Here is a 17,616-nt window from a genome sequence, read left to right on the forward strand (position 1 = left end):
AGGTGACCCCCTGAACCCATCCCTGTGAGCAGCTGATCCCACCTGGGCACAGATGGACACCCTGAGCCCATCCCTGGGGGTCTCCAACCCATGGAGAGGTTGTCCCACCTGGACACCTGTCCTGGGCACAGGGTGAGACCTCCTGAGCCCATCCCTGTGTTCTCCATCAGAGCTGCAGCCCATGGAGCAGCTGATCCCACCTGGGCACAGATGGACACCCTGAGCCCATCCCTGTGGGTCTCCAGGCCCTGAGGAGGCTGATCCCACCCCATCACCTGTCCTGGGCACAGGTGGAGACCCCCTGAGCCCACCCCTCTGTTCTCCACCAGATCTGCAGCCCCTGGAGCGGCCGATCCCACCTGGGCACAGGTGCCCCCCTCTTACCCGCCCTGTCCCCTCTGTCCCCAGCCGATCCCGGACCCTCGGGAGGGCTCAGCCCATCCCGGCCGCTCCCCCCCGCCCTCCCCCGGTGTTTTTTTAACCCTTTTCCCGGGAGCAAATCCCCCTAAATCCCCTCCAGCCCCTCGGCCCCGCCGGGATTATCCCGTTTCCCTCCATCAGCATTCCCGCGGCGCCGGAGGGGTCCCGCCGAGTCGGCAAAACCCCTCCGGATCCATGGGATGGGCGAAAAAAAGGGGAAAAAGGGGTGGGGGGGAATCCCATGGATATTTAGGGGAATTCACAGGGGAGGAATTGCCTGCACTGGCCAAATTTGGGGCAAAATCCAACAGATTTAGGAAAAAAAATTAATATTTATGTTGTTTTTTTAGTGCAACTTCTGTTTTTGACTTTCTAGTGCTTTTGGGATTTGCTCTTTTGGTGGCTTTTCTTTGCTTTTTTTTCCCCAGGCTTTTAAAATTTTTTTGTACATTACATGCTTTATCTTTCCTTTCTTTTTTCTTTTTAAAGTCCCCCCCCCCCCATTTTCTTCAATTTTTGTGTACTTTTGTACATTTTTTCATATTGAGGACTTTGTTTCCATTTTTTTGATCACTTTTCCCAACATTTTCCCAGTACTTTTTTTTTTTTTTACAGGAACAACAAGGGGAATTGCTTTCTCCATCCACTTTTTAGGATTTTAGTGATTTTTAGGGATTTTTTAATACGAATTTGGGGGGAAAATGGGAGTTTTGGGTGGGCACGTGCAGGTGTGCAGTGACGTGCAGCGCACCGGTGTGCACACAGACACACCCATTGCACACTCAGCAGGTGTGCAGAGCCTTGCAGCACGGACAGAGGCTCAGAGCCCCTTGCACGCTCACACGCGGGCAGGAGTGCACGGCCTTGCACACTCACAGGGACACGAACACGCCACTGACATACGTGGAGCTGTGCACACACTCCGTGCTCACACTCACAGTGACACACACAGAGCTGTGCACACTCACACTCACCTGCACTCACACTCACAGTGACACCGCGAGTGTCACACCCGCCACGTGTGCAACTGCGCGCGGGCCTGTGTTTGCATGCACACTGACACACGTGTGTGCACGGTGACACGGACACACACACGGACACAAGGACACACAGACAGACACTCACACGTGCACAGGGGACACACACACACACAGATACAAACACAGACACACAGACAGACACGCTCACACAGGCACAAGGACAGACAGACACACACAAACACAGACACACGGACACAGAGACACAGACACACGGACACACAGAGACACAGACACACACACGTGGACAGACATACACAGACACATGGACACACACTCTCTCGGACACACGGACACTCACATGGACACACACTCTCTCACCCTCACTCTCACGGACACACGGACATTCTCACGGACACACACTCTCACATAGACACACGGACACTCACACTCACGGACACACACACGGACACACACACGGACACACAGACACACGGACACACTCACACTATCTCACACGGACACTGTCTCAGGCACACTCACTCTCTCCCACTCTATGACACACGGACACAGACACACGGACAGTCTCACGCTGTGTCACGGACAGACGCACGGACACTCTCACACAGGCACACACACACACACTCACGCTCACACGGACACTCTCACACTGTGTCACACAGACTCTCACTCTCACGCTGACGCAGACAGACAGACACGCAGACAGACAGACACACGGACAGACGGACACGCGGCCACTCTGTCTCTGTCGGACCCTCCCGGTCCCGTCCCCTCCCCCGCCGCCCACGTGCAGCCCCGCACGCGCCGCCGGCCCCCGCGCGCCCCCTCCCACGCCCCCCATCCGCGGCCCCTCGGCCCCGCCCCCCAGCGCTGGCCCCGCCCCCTACTTCACGCCGCCCAATGGGCGCCGTCCCCTCGTACAACCCCCGCCCCGGCCCCGCCCCCCGCCTCCCACCGCCCAATGGGCGCCGCGGCCTCGCGCCGCCCCCGCCCGCGCTTTAAGCGGCTCCAATGCCCGGGCGGCGGCCGCGCCTCCGCCCCGCTGCTCAGCGCACCGCGCGCCCCGCGCCTTAGCGCCCCGGCCCCGCCGAACGCCCGCCCGCCCGCCCTCACGGCCCCGGCTCCGGCCCCGGCCCCACCATGGACACCGGCAGCAAGGTGAGCCCGCGCCCCCGGCCCTGCGTTACGCAACCCCCGCCCGCCCCCGCACACGCGCGATCGCCGCGTTTTGCTTTATTTTGTCCCCTCAGCCCCAGCGGAGCCCTCCCCGCAGAGCGGCCGGTGCCGGCTCCGCGCCTCGCAGCGCGCCCGGCCGCCGCTCCCGGGCTCCCCGCTGTCCCCGGAAGGCGGAAACGCGGCGGGCAGACCCAGTGCTGTCCCTTTTGACCCTGTTTCGGAGTGAGGGCGGCCCCAGAGCCCAGCGAGGGCCGGGGCGGCTTTGGGGGGCTGCGGGGTTGGGGTGAGCCCGCCGGGACCCCCCGATCCCCGCAGGGCTGGGGCTCGGCCGGGCACATCCCGCCCGGAGCTTCTGACCCAGTTCCTATTAATTTATCCCAGACTGTGGAGTTATTAAATGCTCGGAGCTCTCCCGGCCGCTCGGCAGCCGCCGGGATCCACCAACACCCTCCCCGTGCTAAATTAATTAATTTAGATTTAATTTAAGGGGGTAAAAGCCCAGAACCATGCCGGTGGTTGATTCTAACAGGTCACTGACCTCAACCCCCACTTGCTTCATTCCAACCACCGAAGTATTTCCGTCCCCGCCAATACTCCCGACCGGGAGTAGCTGGAATAATTCCAAATGGTTTGGGGTTTTCTTATTTGGGGGGCGGATGTATTGGGAAACTGGCCGCGTGGCGGCACGAAGCGTAATTAATCCCCAAAATCGTGATTTTATCCTAATTAAAGATGCGACGGGAGAGCGATCCCTCTCGGTATTTATTTCCCCCCCCCTGCAAAACAACTCCCTCTACCCCCCCTCCTCCGGCTTTTGACCATGAAATACGCAATTTTCTTAAATTTAAGGATCTATATCTAGCTCTCGATATAATCTCCTGTGTTTTTTGGTGATTCCAGGCTGTTTTGCAGGCCGGGCGGTGGGGTTGGGGTGGGAGCCGGGAACGTGCCGGCCGGCAGCGCGGTGATGGGGGCAGGAATTAAACGCAAATTTGGTCTCATACCCAAGAAATCCGACGCATTTAACTCCCGGCTTCCCGAATGGAGCCGGAGCCGCGTTCCCGCTGCTTTCCCAGCTCCGCAACCTCCCCCCTCCGCCGGCCTTGGATGGATTTGGGTTAGAAATGATTAATTTTTGGAAAGGTAATTAATCTCAAGGATGATTTGCCGGGCGCTGATGGGTGACACTTCCATCCAGAGTGTGGTTTTGCATGGAATAAAAAAAGAGATTTTTCGTGGAAGCAGCTGGAGGTTGGGAGAGGGGAGACAAACTCCCCTCTCGAACCCCCCTTTATATTTAATAATTAATATTATTACTATGGTTAACCCGGGTCGTGTGTCTGTGCACATTCCGTGTGTTTTTTCCAGCTCATTCCATGCAAAAACCTCTCCCGTCCTGGTCGCAGTTGCAAAACTCGCAGCGATTGTGTCGCCGTCCCTGGATGACCTTTAAGTAGGGAAGCAAAACAAATCAAAAACCCAAATTCCGCCGCTCTGCTGCCCCTTCCCACCCCCTCCCCGGTTCTCTCCGCAGCCCAGATCCCCACGGGGCCGCTGTGACCCCCAAATTCTCTGCCTTTAAATGCCCTCCCGTGGGTTTGGAATGGATTTTTCCTGGCTTTTGGTGGGGGTGTGAGCTTTTCCCGGATTGGGAGGCAGCTGCAGCCGTGTTACCCGTGTGCAAATGAGTGTGCAAGCGGCCGCAGCGAGTGCCCACGTCCCCTCTGTGTCCCCTTTGCATCCCCTCGGGAGCAGTGGCTGCTCCCTAAATCCTCGTGGATCATTTTAATTGTGTGTTTGTCACCTGGGTTTGCCCGAAATTCCCTCCTGGGCCCCCCTTTTTAACTGTTATTTGGATTTTTAAGGGATTACTAATTTGTTCTTGTTCCATAGCATCCCAAAATCTTCCACGCTGGAGTAAAAAAAAAAAAAGAACAGGATGTGCTCCTGGGACCTTTTTTTTCCTGTTATTGCTAATTTGATTTTAGAGAATTTTTTATTTCACTTGATCCATTAAACACTCAGCATGCCAAAATCCTCTTGAAATTCTCCTCCAGGACACTTTTTTTTTTAGTATTATTTAGAAGGAATTATGAATTCCTTGTTTTTCATGTGGCAGCAGCATCCCAAAATCCTCCGTGCTGGAATGAGAAAAAGTTGGAATTCCCTACCGGGCCACTCATTTTAATATCTTTATATAAATATTTTGATATTATTATTTTGCTTTTAAAGGGATTATTCATTCCTTTGATCCATGAGGTGGATCCCAAGGTCCTTCCAGGCTGGAGGATAAAAAAAAAAAAAGGTTAAATATAGAGTTGTAAAGCCAAAGGCTGTGGGTTTGGGGGGCCCCTGTTGGCCCCCCAGATCCTCCTCAGAGTGTCCTGGCTTCCGTGTTGGAGCTGGAGAGGAAGCAGGAAGCAGCCAAAAAGAAAACAAATGCTAAAAATTCATTAAAAACCTGTCTTTTCTGTAACATAGAGGAATTCTTAAGGCATAAAACCAGGAGTTTGGGGGTCTAGCCAGGCTTAAATAAGTTTATTTTATGGAAATAAGAGGGGATTTATCCCAAAATTCCTGATAAAGATGCTTTTTTCCTGCAAGGAGTTAAAAAAAAAACAAACCTCCCCACAGCCCCACGTGAGGTTTGGCAGGAGCTGCTTGAGCAAAGCTGCCCTTAAAAATCGACTTTTCCCTTTATTTAATTATTTCCCCCCCCCCCCAAACTTGCCTTTAATGGCGAAGTTCAAGCTGAAAGGCTCTGGGATCCGAGCAGGGCAGCGAGTTTGGGCTGGGGAGGGAGGGGAAGGAGCTGACTCACCCTGACCCTCCTCGGGACGAGCCTCCAAAAAGCGATTTTCCTGCCAGCTTTTCCCTTTCCTATCTCCAAACTGCTGGAATGTCATGAAAATACCAAGTTTTTGGGGGTTTTTTTTTGGCCAGAATTGAATCTATTTTTATTTTATTTTAGCCATGAGAAGTTGCCTTTTTTTTTTTTTCTAAATGTTAAAATTGAAAAATGAATTTAAAAAAAAAAAAAAATTAAGTAAATTTTTTTTTTTTTTTTGGGGTAGTGGCTGGTGTGGGTGCATCAAGCTGTTGTTACCTCTCACCTTCCTGGAGCAAAGTTCACCTGGCTGCCGCATCCCCATCCCTGGAGCCGTGACTCACCTGTGCTTGCCCTACCCTGCCAGCTCCTGGGGTGCCCTTTAGCCAGGAAAAAATCAAAATCTGCACCCAAACGCACCTGGGTGATCCCCCAAAAAGCGAAGGGAAATCACCCCATCATCCCCCAAACCTGCCAATTCCCTCCAAACCCACTCAAATCCCCCATTGTTTTAAAATAAGGTTTCCCCCAGCAACAAGTGCTTTTAGCATCCTAGTTTTTTGGGGGATGGATAAAGAAATTGTGGGTTTTTTGGGGCTTTTTTTGTGTTTTTCTTTTTTTTGGTGAGGAGACACCACCAACTTCCCAGCCTGGTTGTGCCCTCCCAAACACGGAGGTGTTTTCTCCTCTACTCCAAAGCACCGAGCAAATCCAAGTGCCAAAACCTCCCTGATTAGTTGTGTTGGGGCCAAGCCTAATTAATGAGCTTCATTAACGGGCCTGGCTTCATTCCCTCTGCTTTTCCCCTGGGAACTTTCACGCGCTGAGGGAGGCGGTGGCCAGAGTGGCAAGGTCAGGGAGCAGCATTAAACCCATTATTTCTGAAAAGAAAGAGGAGATTGCTTCTTAAATATTAAAAAAAAATCCTTTTTGGAGAGGGAGCTGGAGTCACCTCCCCTCATTTAGCTGGGATCTGAGGCATCCATCCTTTGGGAATATTCATCCAAACCACCCTGGGAGCATCCTTGGGGGTGACGTGTTGGTACTTAGGGAGAACCCCCTCAAATGCAGGGGTTTATCAATTTCACGTGGCTGATTAAAAGCTGATTAAGTGGGAATGTCGGATCCTGGTTCCAGTGCCGGGAAAATCTCCTGCCTGCGATAATTGGGCCGCTAACGAAGGTGGCCCAGGCAGCGCTGGCCTGCCCTGACCCCGCTCCCAAACAAGGCTCTGATTGTTGCTCTGGCTCAGGCGGGAGGAAGAGGAGGCTGGGGAAGGAAGGCTTTGCCAGCTAACCGGGCTTTTGCTCAGTGACTCTTAATTAGGCTGGGGTGGGAAGCTGTTGTTGGTGCAGCTTCCAGGAGCATCCTGCTGGCCCCGAGCCCCAGGGTCAGCTCCTTGCAGCCCCCATAACACCTCCAGCGCTGGAATCCCCCAAGCCACGGGGGTTTTAACCCCCTCAAAATGACATTTTTGGTCATTATTTTTCCCCCCTTAGCACCAAAAATAGCGTGTTTTCTCTTTGATCCTGAATATTTGTACTCGCGCCTTCCCAGTGGCCTGTGCAGTGCCCTGGTATCGCTCTGCTGTGGAGACAGGGCTGTGGATTTAACCCTTTTTCCCTGTTTTTGTCCCCTGAAGTGCCCTAGGATTGCTGTGCTGGGGGAGACAGGGCTGTGGGGATCCCAGATTTAACCCCTTTTCCCTGTTTTTGTCCTGTGCAGTGCCCTGGGATTGCTCTGGTGAGGAGTCGGGTCTGCAGGATCCCAGATTTTACCTTTTTCACTGTTTTTGTCCTGTGCAGTGCCCTGGGCTGCAGGGATCCCAGATTTAACCCTTTTTTCCCTGCTTTTGTCCCATGTAGTGCCCTGGGCTGTGTGGATCCCAGATTTAACCCATTTTTCCCTGTTCTTGTCCTGTGCAGTGCCTTGGTATTGCTCTGCTGGGGGAGACAGAGCTTTGGGGATCCCAGATTTAACCCCTTTTTCCCTGTTTTTGTCCCCTGCAGTGTCCTGGCCTGCAGGGATCCCAGATTTAACCCTTTTTCCCCGTTTTTGTCCTGTGCAGTGCCCTGGGCTGCAGAGATCCCAGATTTAACCCCTTTTTCCCTGTTTTTGTCCCCTGCAGTGCCCTGGACTGCAGGGATCCCATATTTAACCCCTTTTCCCCCTGTTTTTGTCCTGTGCAGTGCCCTGGACTGTGAAGGATCCCAAATTTAACCCTTTTTTCCCTGTTTTTATCCCATGTAGTGCCCTGGGCTGTGCAGGATCCCAAATTTAACCCCTTTTTCCTCGTTTTTGTCCCCTGCAGTGCCCTGGGCTGTGAAGGATCCCAAATTTAACCCTTTTTTCCCCGTTTTCTGGCAGATGACGGCTCGCCTGATGCTGGCTGTGGGAGGAGCAGTGCTGGGCTCCCTCCAGTTTGGATACAACACCGGCGTCATCAACGCCCCGCAGAAGGTGAGAGATCCCAGAAACCTCCACGGGGCAATTCCAGCCCCCCCAGCCTGTGTCTGACAACAAACCAGCCTCTGTGCCAGCCTGGCTAAAATAGTACATCCCACTAGGCAGCTTAGGGCTCTAATGGGATTTGAGAGGGAGTTACTTAGCTCCAGCCTTCCCTGGAGAATTTGTTTCCTCTTCCTTGCTTGGTGTTTTTTTTTGTTGGGGGGGGGGAAAAATATCCCAGCATTGCCTGGGTGTGGCCAGTGGAACTTTTCACCTCGCTCTTAGTGAAGGTCTGGGAGTTAATTAAGGTTTGAGTCATCCCCAGTGGCTGCTCTGACCAGAGCTGGGGGTTTTGCATGCAGGACAATGGCTTGTGAGGAGAGAGAGCTGGCTGGGAAGGGCTGGGAGAGGAGGGAGTGCAGGAAGTGTTGGTTCCTCCCCTCATGTACAGCCAGGACCCTCCTGCTGCTGCTGGATACTGGTGGTCCATGGGAAACATGGCTTTTCCCACATTTGGTGGCTGTTTGAGGTGTTAAATGCTTGGGAAATAAGCTCAGGGTTGCAATGTGGTGCTTGCAGCGTCCCCTGGGCACAGCTCTTGTGCTGGGATGAGGTGAGGAGGCACAGCCTGAGCTCTGGTGGGAGCAAAGCTGTCCCCAGGTGTCATCACCCCAAAGAATGCAACCCACTGGGGCAGGATGCAGCTGCCAGGGTTTAATCCCATCCCAGTGAGTGCTTCTGGAATGTCACCACAAGCACTGGGAAAACTCCCTGTGGGATAGAAGACCCTGTGGGAAGAGGAAAAAAGCCAGGGATTTGTTCAAGGTGTTGCATGATTGAATCCCAGGTTCAATTCCTGAGGCTGAAGGCTGCAGTTCCTTCCCCCCACCCAGAACCTGCTGAAGGCCTCCTGAAATATCCCAAATATCCCTCCTTGCTCCACGTGCACTGGTGTGAGCATGGGGATGGCCTCTGGAGCAGCCTTGGAGCTGGGAAATGCCTGGCATGGCACTGAGGAGCTGCTCCCCAGCACCTGCCCTCACTTTCCCCAGCCCAGGCAGTGTGGGAGGAGGGAATGCTGTGCCCACCCCCCTGCTCAGAGCCAAATCCCAGGAGCAGCTTTGTTCCCTGGACTGGAGGCTCTCCCCATGCTCTCCCAGCTGCTCTGGGTGCTCAGGGATCAGCTCTGAGCTTCTGCAGATCCCCCCTGCAAATCCAGACACTCCTGGTGGGTGTTGCCACAGTTTTCCTCATGATTTTGGGGATGAATTATAGGATATGCCTTCTGTTGATGGAGAGATAAAACTATCTTTTGTCCCCTTAAAAAGGAAAGAAGCCCAGAAGTTTCTCTCCTTGATTAGGTGAAAAAGGCATCTCATAGGCTTGGGGGACTCAAACTTAAGGATAGATGGACAAGAGGCAAAAGGTCCCACCTGAACAATTTACTAGAAAAAGGAGAGAACAAAGAAACAAAACTTTTGTGAGGTGTTTTACCAGGAGCAAGAACCTCTTGCACCTGGGTCAGTTTTTCCCTGCCAAGAGTTTGTTACTTTGCCTTTTATTGAAACTTTTTGTTTCCAATGCTGCAACAGAAGCCATCCTGGTGATTTTCTGTGTCTCCAAAGACAGCTGAGCTATCTCCTGAAGAGACAACTATTTCTATGAATCCCTTGGGCTCAGGCCAGGAGGAGGCACAGGGTGCAGGACCAGTCACCAGTGTTGAGGGGAAGGATTTGGGATGCTCCATGTGGGAGCACAAGGGGAGGGAGGTGGGATGGGGGGGCAGCAGGATGTGCTGGACACAGGGGATCATCCCAGCCTTAAGGATGGGGACACCAAGTGTGGAACTGGGGTAGGGACACGTCACTGTGCAGGATGGAGTGGGGGCACTGGGATAAACTGGGGCACAGTTGGGATGCATGGAGTGCAGGATTGGGACAGGAATGCCTTGGGGTGCTTTGAGGCACAGGATATGGGGATGCAGTGGGATAAACTGGAGTGAAGGGTTGGGATGGGGATGCACTCAGATGCATCAGGGCACAGGTTTGGGATGCACTGGTTTGAGATTCATGGAGCTGCAGGGTGGGGATGAATCCCAGCACTGAGCTGAAAGCCCCAGTTTTGGGGAAAACAATTATTTTTTTTGTCCTTCACCCTTCAAACCCATTTTTCACCCCTTTTCCTCTCCCAAAAACCACTGGGTTCTATAAAGCATCCTCCCTTTTTTCCAGGAGGAAGAGACAGGAGGGGCTGCTATATTCAGATACCCCCTGGGCCTACTGAGAGCCTGAGCCAGCCCAATTACTCTCCAATAATCCAATCAATTATTTATTTTGGGAATACTGGTAAAAGGGGAAAAAGCATCCAAACCCCTGGGTGAAAACAGGAGGGAGCAAAATCACTTAAATATGGAAATTGTAACAATTTCTGTGCTTTGGAAGAGGAACAACTTGGCAAAATAATGATACTGTTGGCACTTGTACCCAGCCCAGTGCATGTTTCTTGTGCAGTCTCTGCCAGGGCTCCTGGTTGGGCTTGGATTGATGGGAAAAGTGGAAAGTGAGGCACAGTGGTGTAAACAGTGAATTGGGAGTGAAACCATTCAGAGCAGCAAAATCTTGGAGTCACCTGAGGCCCAGCAAAGCAGGGAATCCCTGGAATTTCTGCTCCTTCCAGCTGGGCTTGGTGGGGTTTTATGGAGCCCTTTGCTGTGGTGGTTTGGGGATGGGTGACCCTTCAGTCATGGGGTTATAAAGGATTTGGATTGGGAGGAACCTTTAGAGGGTCATTTAGGCCATTTTCCCAGCCATGGGCAAGGACAGGAGCTTGGTGAAGCTACCAGTGATGGGCTAGCTTTAAAAATACATCAAAAGTGTACAAAATGTAAAATTTGGATATATGTGTATATATATATATATATATATGCTGTATTTTGCATGGTTTGCACCAGAGTCAAACCATGACATATATATATATATATATATATATATGTCATGGTTTGACTCTGGTGCAATGCCAGTGCCCCCCAGCATCTCAAAAAACTCCAACTTTCAAAACTTCCTTTTCAAACCAGGACACTAAACGAAATTTTTGTATTCAAAAATTTTTGGGGAAGCTACCACTGATGGGCTAGCTTTAAAAATACAGCAAAAGTATACAAAATGTATATATTTTGTATATGTAGATATATTTCATGGTTTAAAAATACAGCAAAAGTATACAAAATTTATCTATTTTGTATATGTGTAGATATATGTCATGGTTTGACACTGGTGCAATGCCAGTGCCCCCAGGGAGCACAGCATCCCTAAAAACTCACTTTCTTTTCAGACCAGGACACTATACAAAAATTTTTGTATACAAAAGTTTTGTGTGTAGAAAGATGCAAAATTTATATGAAACCACCTGAAATTCACAAACCAGGCTGTTCTTGGTGTGTCAAACCAAGGCCTGTGTTGGGTGGTGGCATCACGGTCCTGCAGAACCACGGCAGAGATCGTGTCCTATGGAATTCTCTGGGGGGAAAAAACCTGGAAATCCAACTGCAGGAGTATCCAAGGGGATGGGAGCTGCCCCGTGTTCCTCCCTTTGCTCCGCAGGGCCGGCGCATCTCTGGCTCCTGCCCTGCCCTGGGGAGCAGCGTGACCTCCCCGTGCCTGCCCGGCCAGTTTGGCCTCCTTCCCTCCTCCCTCCCTCCTGCCTGTGTCTCTCTCGGGCAGGGCGAGCCCAGAACCCGTCGGGCTGCATTTCCCAGTGGATCCCAGCAGTTCCTCCCTTGGCCAGCGGCTCCGGTGACGCATTGTCTCGTGAGAGACTCGTCGCTCCGGTGGCGCGGCCTTGACGCGCGCTTTGGTTTCCCTCCTTGTTCTCCAGGTGATTGAGGACTTCTACAACGTCACGTGGGTGTACAGATACGGGGAGCCCATCAGCCCCGCCACCCTCACCACGCTCTGGTCCCTCTCCGTTGCCATCTTCTCTGTCGGGGGCATGATCGGCTCCTTCTCCGTGGGGCTCTTTGTCAATCGCTTTGGAAGGTGAGCTCTGAGCCTGGTGGATCCTGCACTGGGGAGGCTCTGCTGCCTCACCCCACCCTGGTGTTCCAAGGGCTGACCTTGGGGTTCTCTCCTGGTTTTCCTCACCGGGTTCTCTCCCGGTGTTCCTCACCTCTCTCCTCCGTCTCTCTCCAGGCGCAATTCCATGTTGATGTCCAACATCCTTGCCTTCGTGTCAGCTGTGCTCATGGGCTTCTCCAAGATGGCTTTCTCCTTTGAGATGCTCATCCTGGGCCGCTTCATCATCGGCCTCTACTCTGGCCTCACCACGGGTTTCGTGCCCATGTATGTGGGCGAGGTGTCCCCTACTGCCCTGCGGGGGGCCCTGGGCACCTTCCACCAGCTTGGCATTGTCCTGGGCATCCTCATCGCACAGGTGAGCACTGCAGAATGTTTTGGGGGGGTTCCCCCTTTTTTTGACCCTGACACCCCTCAGGGCTTGCAAGGATGAGGTGATGTGGATCTGAAAACCTTTCAGGTGGATCTGGAGTGGGAGGGGTGAAGCTGGAGCTCAGCAGGAGCAGGGATGCTGTGGAATCTGAAGGTTTGGGATGGGTAGCATCAGGATATTAGCATCTCTTGGCCATCTGGAAGCAGCACAGGAGTCCCTCCAATGGCTGTTCCAGCTTGGAGCACGCCATGAGTTGCAGAGTTGTGTCCAACCAGGACTTTTCCAGCTGGGATGAGTGGCTCAACCTTTCTACTCCTCTTCAGGTGTTTGGTTTGGACTTGATCATGGGAAACGAGTCTCTCTGGCCGCTGCTGCTGGGCTTCATCTTCGTCCCTGCCCTGCTGCAGTGCATCATCCTGCCCTTCGCCCCTGAGAGCCCCCGCTTCCTGCTCATCAACCGCAACGAGGAGAACAAAGCCAAGAGTGGTGAGTGACCCCTCTGCAGGGCCCATCCTGGCACTCTGCATGGTCCTTGACATCTCCTGAGCCCACCTCTCCCTCTCAGTCCTCAAGAAGCTGCGAGGCACGACAGATGTGAGCAGTGACCTGCAGGAGATGAAGGAGGAGAGCCGGCAGATGATGAGGGAGAAGAAGGTGACCATCATGGAGCTGTTCCGCTCGCCCATGTACCGCCAGCCCATCCTCATCGCCATTGTCCTGCAGCTCTCCCAGCAGCTCTCAGGGATCAACGCGGTGAGTTTGGGTGGGGACTCAATGCCAGGGGTCAGCTTGCTTCACCCAGAGCTCCAGGACCTGACTTGTGGTGCCTCCCTGCCCTTTGTAGGTCTTCTACTACTCCACCAGCATCTTCGAGAAGTCGGGGGTGGAGCAGCCTGTCTATGCCACCATTGGCTCTGGTGTGGTGAACACAGCCTTCACGGTGGTCTCGGTGAGTTTGGCCCCTCCAGGGTCTCTCCAGGGAAGGTGGGAGGAGGGGCCTTTCCTGCAGGCTGGGAGGTGCTGATGGATCTTGTCCATCCCACAGCTCTTCGTGGTGGAGAGAGCCGGACGCAGGACCCTGCACCTCATTGGGCTGGCGGGGATGGCTGGATGTGCCATTCTCATGACCATCGCCCTCACGCTGCTGGTGAGTGCTGGGGAGGCTGGGAGGAGGAGGAGGAGGTTGAGGGATGGCTGGGGAGGAGGAAGGACTTATTCCTCCATGAAGTAATGGCTGAGCACTCAGTCCCCATTGTCACATCTCTCCTGAGCTCCTAGAATTCCAGCTTCCAGCTCATGGCTCCTGTGCCAGCACCAGCTGAGGTGTCCAGGTGCCACGTCCCCTTCATGGCACCAACCTTCTCCCTTGTTCTAGGACCAAATGCCCTGGATGTCCTACCTCAGCATTGTGGCCATCTTTGGGTTTGTGGCCTTCTTTGAGATCGGCCCAGGCCCCATCCCGTGGTTCATCGTGGCCGAGCTGTTCAGCCAAGGCCCCCGTCCCGCTGCTTTCGCCGTGGCCGGGCTCTCCAACTGGACCTCCAACTTCATCGTGGGAATGGGCTTCCAGTACATTGCGGTAATGATGGCTGGAGCCCCGGGGGAGTGGGGCGTGGCACTGGGGACACAGGGATCTGGAGGTCCCCGAGGATCCCAGCAATCCAGGGGAGTCTCAATCCCAGCCTGTCAGACTGCATTGGTTCAGATCCCAGTTCTGCATCAGGGATGGAAACTGTCCAGCTGGATCCCTGTGCCAGACTCTAGTGCAGGATCCCATTGTTGGATCCTCCTGCCAAATCCAAACCCCAGGTCTGGTTGCTGGTTCCTGGTGCTGGATCTCATTACCAGATTTTGATGTGGAGTCCTGGTGTCAGATCTTGGTGCCAAATCCTGCTGCTGGATCCAGTGTTGAATTCCAGGGCCACGTTCTTCAGCCCTAAAACCTAGGCTGAGGTGGTTTGGTGGTTAAGATCCCTTGGGAAGGACTTGGGGCTGGAGCAGGAGCTTGACTCTGTTTCTTATGGAACTCGAGATGTTCCTTGAAAGGAGGACCTGGGTTTTGGATGGCCATGGCACGGTGTGGGCAGGGTGGTACCAGCTGGTCCTTCAACCATGGCCCATCACTCTGTGTCCAGAGATGGGAATGGAGCTGGGGAAGGTCTGGAGCCACCAGGAGCTGCTGGGGAGGCTCAGCCTGGAGAAGAGGAGGCTCAGGGGGGACCTTCTGGCTCTGCACAACTCCTGACAGGAGGGGACAGCTGGGGTGGGGGGGTCAAGCCCTGCTCCCAGGGAACAGGGACAGGATGAGAGGACCCACCCCAAACTGTGCCAGGGGAGGATTAGATTGGATATTGAGAAAACTTCATGGAAAGGGGGGTCAGGGAGGTGGTGAAATCACCATCCTTGGAAGTGCTCAAAAACACATGGATGTGGCACCTGGGGCATGGGTTAGGGTGGACCTGGCAGTGCTGGGTTGGTGGTTGGACTCAGTCTTGGTGTGCTTTTCCAACCTCAACAACTCCACACGATTCCGTGACCTCCATCCACGCGCTCACCTCCTCCTTTCCCTTCAATCCCAGCAACTCTGTGGCTCCTACGTCTTCATCATCTTCACGGTGCTGCTCGTGCTCTTCTTCATCTTCACCTACTTCAAGGTGCCGGAGACCAAAGGCCGGACCTTCGATGAGATCGCCTCGGGCTTCCGGCAGAGCGGGGGCGGCCAGAGCGACAAGACCCCGGACGAGTTCCACAGCCTGGGCGCTGACTCGCAGGTGTAACCTGGACCCCGGCTGTGCCGCCGCCCCCCTGCCCGGGGGGACTTTTTAAAACACTTTGTACAGACCCCAGGCAGGAGGGAGTGGAGTGTGGGGGGAGGATCTGGCTCTGATGCCCCCTCTCCAGCCTCCCCCAGTGGTTTACTGGGGACAGACTGAGCTATTTTATTGTATTTTTTTTTTCCTGCTAGGAACGAATTTTATTTTATTTAATTTTTTTAGTTTGTTTCGCGTCCAAGATTTCAAAGCCAATAGGTGTTTTAAAACCCAGCCATGCAGCCCCCAGCACAGGAGGGCAATTCCCTGTTTTTTTTATCGACGACGCGATAGTTATTTAACGGAAAATCACGTAGAGGAAGTTTTTAAAAAGCTGGAAACTTATTTTTTAACATTCTAATCATAGAGGAAAAAAAAATCACATAAATTGACTAAATCTAATATTTTTTTAAAAGAAAAAAAAAAAACCTACCAAGGAAATGAGTCCTTTTTTTAAAAGTCTCCTTGATTTCAAGCCCTGCGGTGGGTTCGTGGACGGGGACCTCCCGCCCGGGGCAGCGCGGAGGACGGAGCCGTCCGGATGGATCGGTTGGAAAGGTCAATCCATTGTCACAGGCTCCTCTTCTCCTTTCACCTGAATTTCCAGCTGGGAGGGGGAAAAATGGGAGAGGGGGGGGAGATGCGTTCTTGCTGTTGAATTTTTTGGGATTAATCTTGGCAATATTTGCCCGACAGTGAAGCGCCAGCGGCAGCCGCACACGACAACATCCCCCTCCATCACCACCCCCATCCCAGGACTCACCAAAATCCAGCACCGCATGGATACAGCTGTTTCCTGCTCTGTGTATAGACTGGAAGATATTTATATTATATATATTTTTGTTCAATGGTTGTTAATAGTAGACATTTAAGTTATAGCGTTTCTGATTTGACAAGCCAAGTACTGTAAATATTCTTGGAGTATATTCACACTGTATAATTGCATACAAAAGGTACAGAAAAAGGTTATAGTTTCTATAGCAACTAAGAAAACAAAAAAAAGCTTGTACATGGTTAGGATGACTTTTGTATAGTTCTGCACTGTAGTTGTATCTATTGCACTGAATTTCAGGCTGTAGTATATTAAAAATACACATGAGAAATACTGTCCTTTTCAAACAAAACTGAAAACACACACAAAAAAAAACCGAAACATTTCCCTGAGTGCAGTTGGTGTGGGAGCTCCTGGCACATTCCCAAAGCCACAGGGAAGGTTGGTTTTGTTTTTTTTTGTTTGTGTTGGTTTTTTTGTTGTTTTTTTTTTTTTTAATAGTATCTTTTTTAAAATGTATTTGTTTGGTTTGGAAGTGATGACACTTGACCACACGTGAAAGAAAATAAAGGGGAGGGGGGGAATAAAATAAATCTTTTAAAAAAATGCCTGTTCTCAGCTGGTTGTGGCACGGCCTCACCAAGCTCTGGGGGTGTGTGTGTGGTTTTTTAAGCAAATCCCTGCAGTGAAGTGCCAAGGGGAAGGTGTGTGGTGTGAACAATAAAGGAGAATGTGAGCAGCCACCCAGCCCTGGTGTCCTGTGCCTTTATTTCTCACAGCCAAACTTTCCCTGCCCTGGCAGGGCTGGGGGGGTGGCTGGGAGTGCGTGTCCCTGCAAAGCTTTTCCACCACGGGCACGACTCACCTGCTTGCAAAATACCTGCTCTGGGTGCACAACCAGCTTTTAATTGCCTGGAGCAGCCTGGGCTGGGATCACGGGGGCACCTGGCTGGAGCTGTCCTGCCCCATGGATCCCAAACCTGCTCCCCTTGCCCAGCACAGAGCCTTGGTCATGCCATGAGCACCTGAGCAAGGCAAGGCAGGGAGGAGGTTGCTGCTGCTCTGTGCATTTGGTTTTTTTCCCCTCCAGCTGAGAAGGTGCCAAGAGCTGCAAGCCTGAACACTTTCAGGCAAAGAAATGCTGATCTTGGTCACTTCAGGCTTTTTTCTATTTATTGAAGCTGCACTTTGCCCTGCAGGGCACGGCTGTTGTAGGAATTGCTCTTGTAGTGTCTTTAAGAGCTCCCCAGAATGTTCTTTCTGTGCCCAGGGCTCCTCTCCTCACTCTGCTCTTTCATTCCTGGCTCCAGGAGATGCTCAGCCCTGCACAACCTTCATTTCCAGGCTGGCTTTGTTTTGTTGAACGTTCCGAGCAGCCCCACGGCCCTGCAGGCTCAGCCTGGGAGCACTGGAGGGATTACAGCCACGACCAAGCTCCAAATCCCTGCTGACCCAAATCCTGGTGCCCCGGGGCACTGTGCCAGCAGGCGCAGCTCCCCAGCATCCCCCACCCCACGGCACCGATCGTTCCAGGCCCTTCCAGCACCTCCCACCCCACGGAGGTGGTTATTCCACACCTGCTGGGGTGGAGACACCACCAGCATCTCCCTCAGCAGTGTTGGGAGGTCTCCTGGCCCTTCCCCAGGCCCGGGCCGTGCACCCTGAGCAGCTTCTCCCACCCCCTGGAATGGAACGTGGCTGAACCTGCGGTTTTCCCTTCCC

At 52.9% G+C, this 17,616-nt stretch overlaps 1 protein-coding gene across 2 annotated transcripts; it reads left to right on the forward strand.

Annotated features, from left to right (window-relative positions):
* The first annotated feature begins 2,458 nt into the window (after positions 1-2,458).
* Positions 2,459-16,641, forward strand: SLC2A1 (solute carrier family 2 member 1). 2 transcript variants are annotated; one of them, XM_066563942.1, is made up of 11 exons: positions 2,459-2,576; positions 7,789-7,881; positions 11,743-11,903; positions 12,057-12,297; positions 12,636-12,798; positions 12,878-13,065; positions 13,157-13,261; positions 13,358-13,459; positions 13,688-13,891; positions 14,892-15,083; positions 15,819-16,641. In XM_066563942.1, the coding sequence occupies exons 1-11, from the start codon at positions 2,559-2,561 to the stop codon at positions 15,819-15,821; spliced, it is 1,470 nt and encodes a 489-aa protein (XP_066420039.1). In that variant the 5' UTR covers positions 2,459-2,558; the 3' UTR covers positions 15,822-16,641. The 2 variants fall into 2 exon arrangements, with proteins under 2 accessions (XP_066420039.1, XP_066420038.1); XM_066563941.1 differs by having other exon boundaries at positions 14,892-16,641.
* Positions 16,642-17,616: the final 975 nt, after the last annotated feature.

Source organism: Molothrus aeneus, chromosome 21, assembly GCF_037042795.1.
Source record: "Molothrus aeneus isolate 106 chromosome 21, BPBGC_Maene_1.0, whole genome shotgun sequence".
Lineage (NCBI taxonomy): Eukaryota > Metazoa > Chordata > Aves > Passeriformes > Icteridae > Molothrus > Molothrus aeneus.

Bases quoted from the DNA above. Each gene is read 5' to 3' on its own strand.
- SLC2A1 (XM_066563941.1), top strand. The intron at 12,298-12,635 runs GTGAGCACTGCA...ACTCCTCTTCAG, and splicing joins TGGGCATCCTCATCGCACAG to GTGTTTGGTTTGGACTTGAT. The intron at 12,799-12,877 runs GTGAGTGACCCC...TCTCCCTCTCAG, and splicing joins GGAGAACAAAGCCAAGAGTG to TCCTCAAGAAGCTGCGAGGC.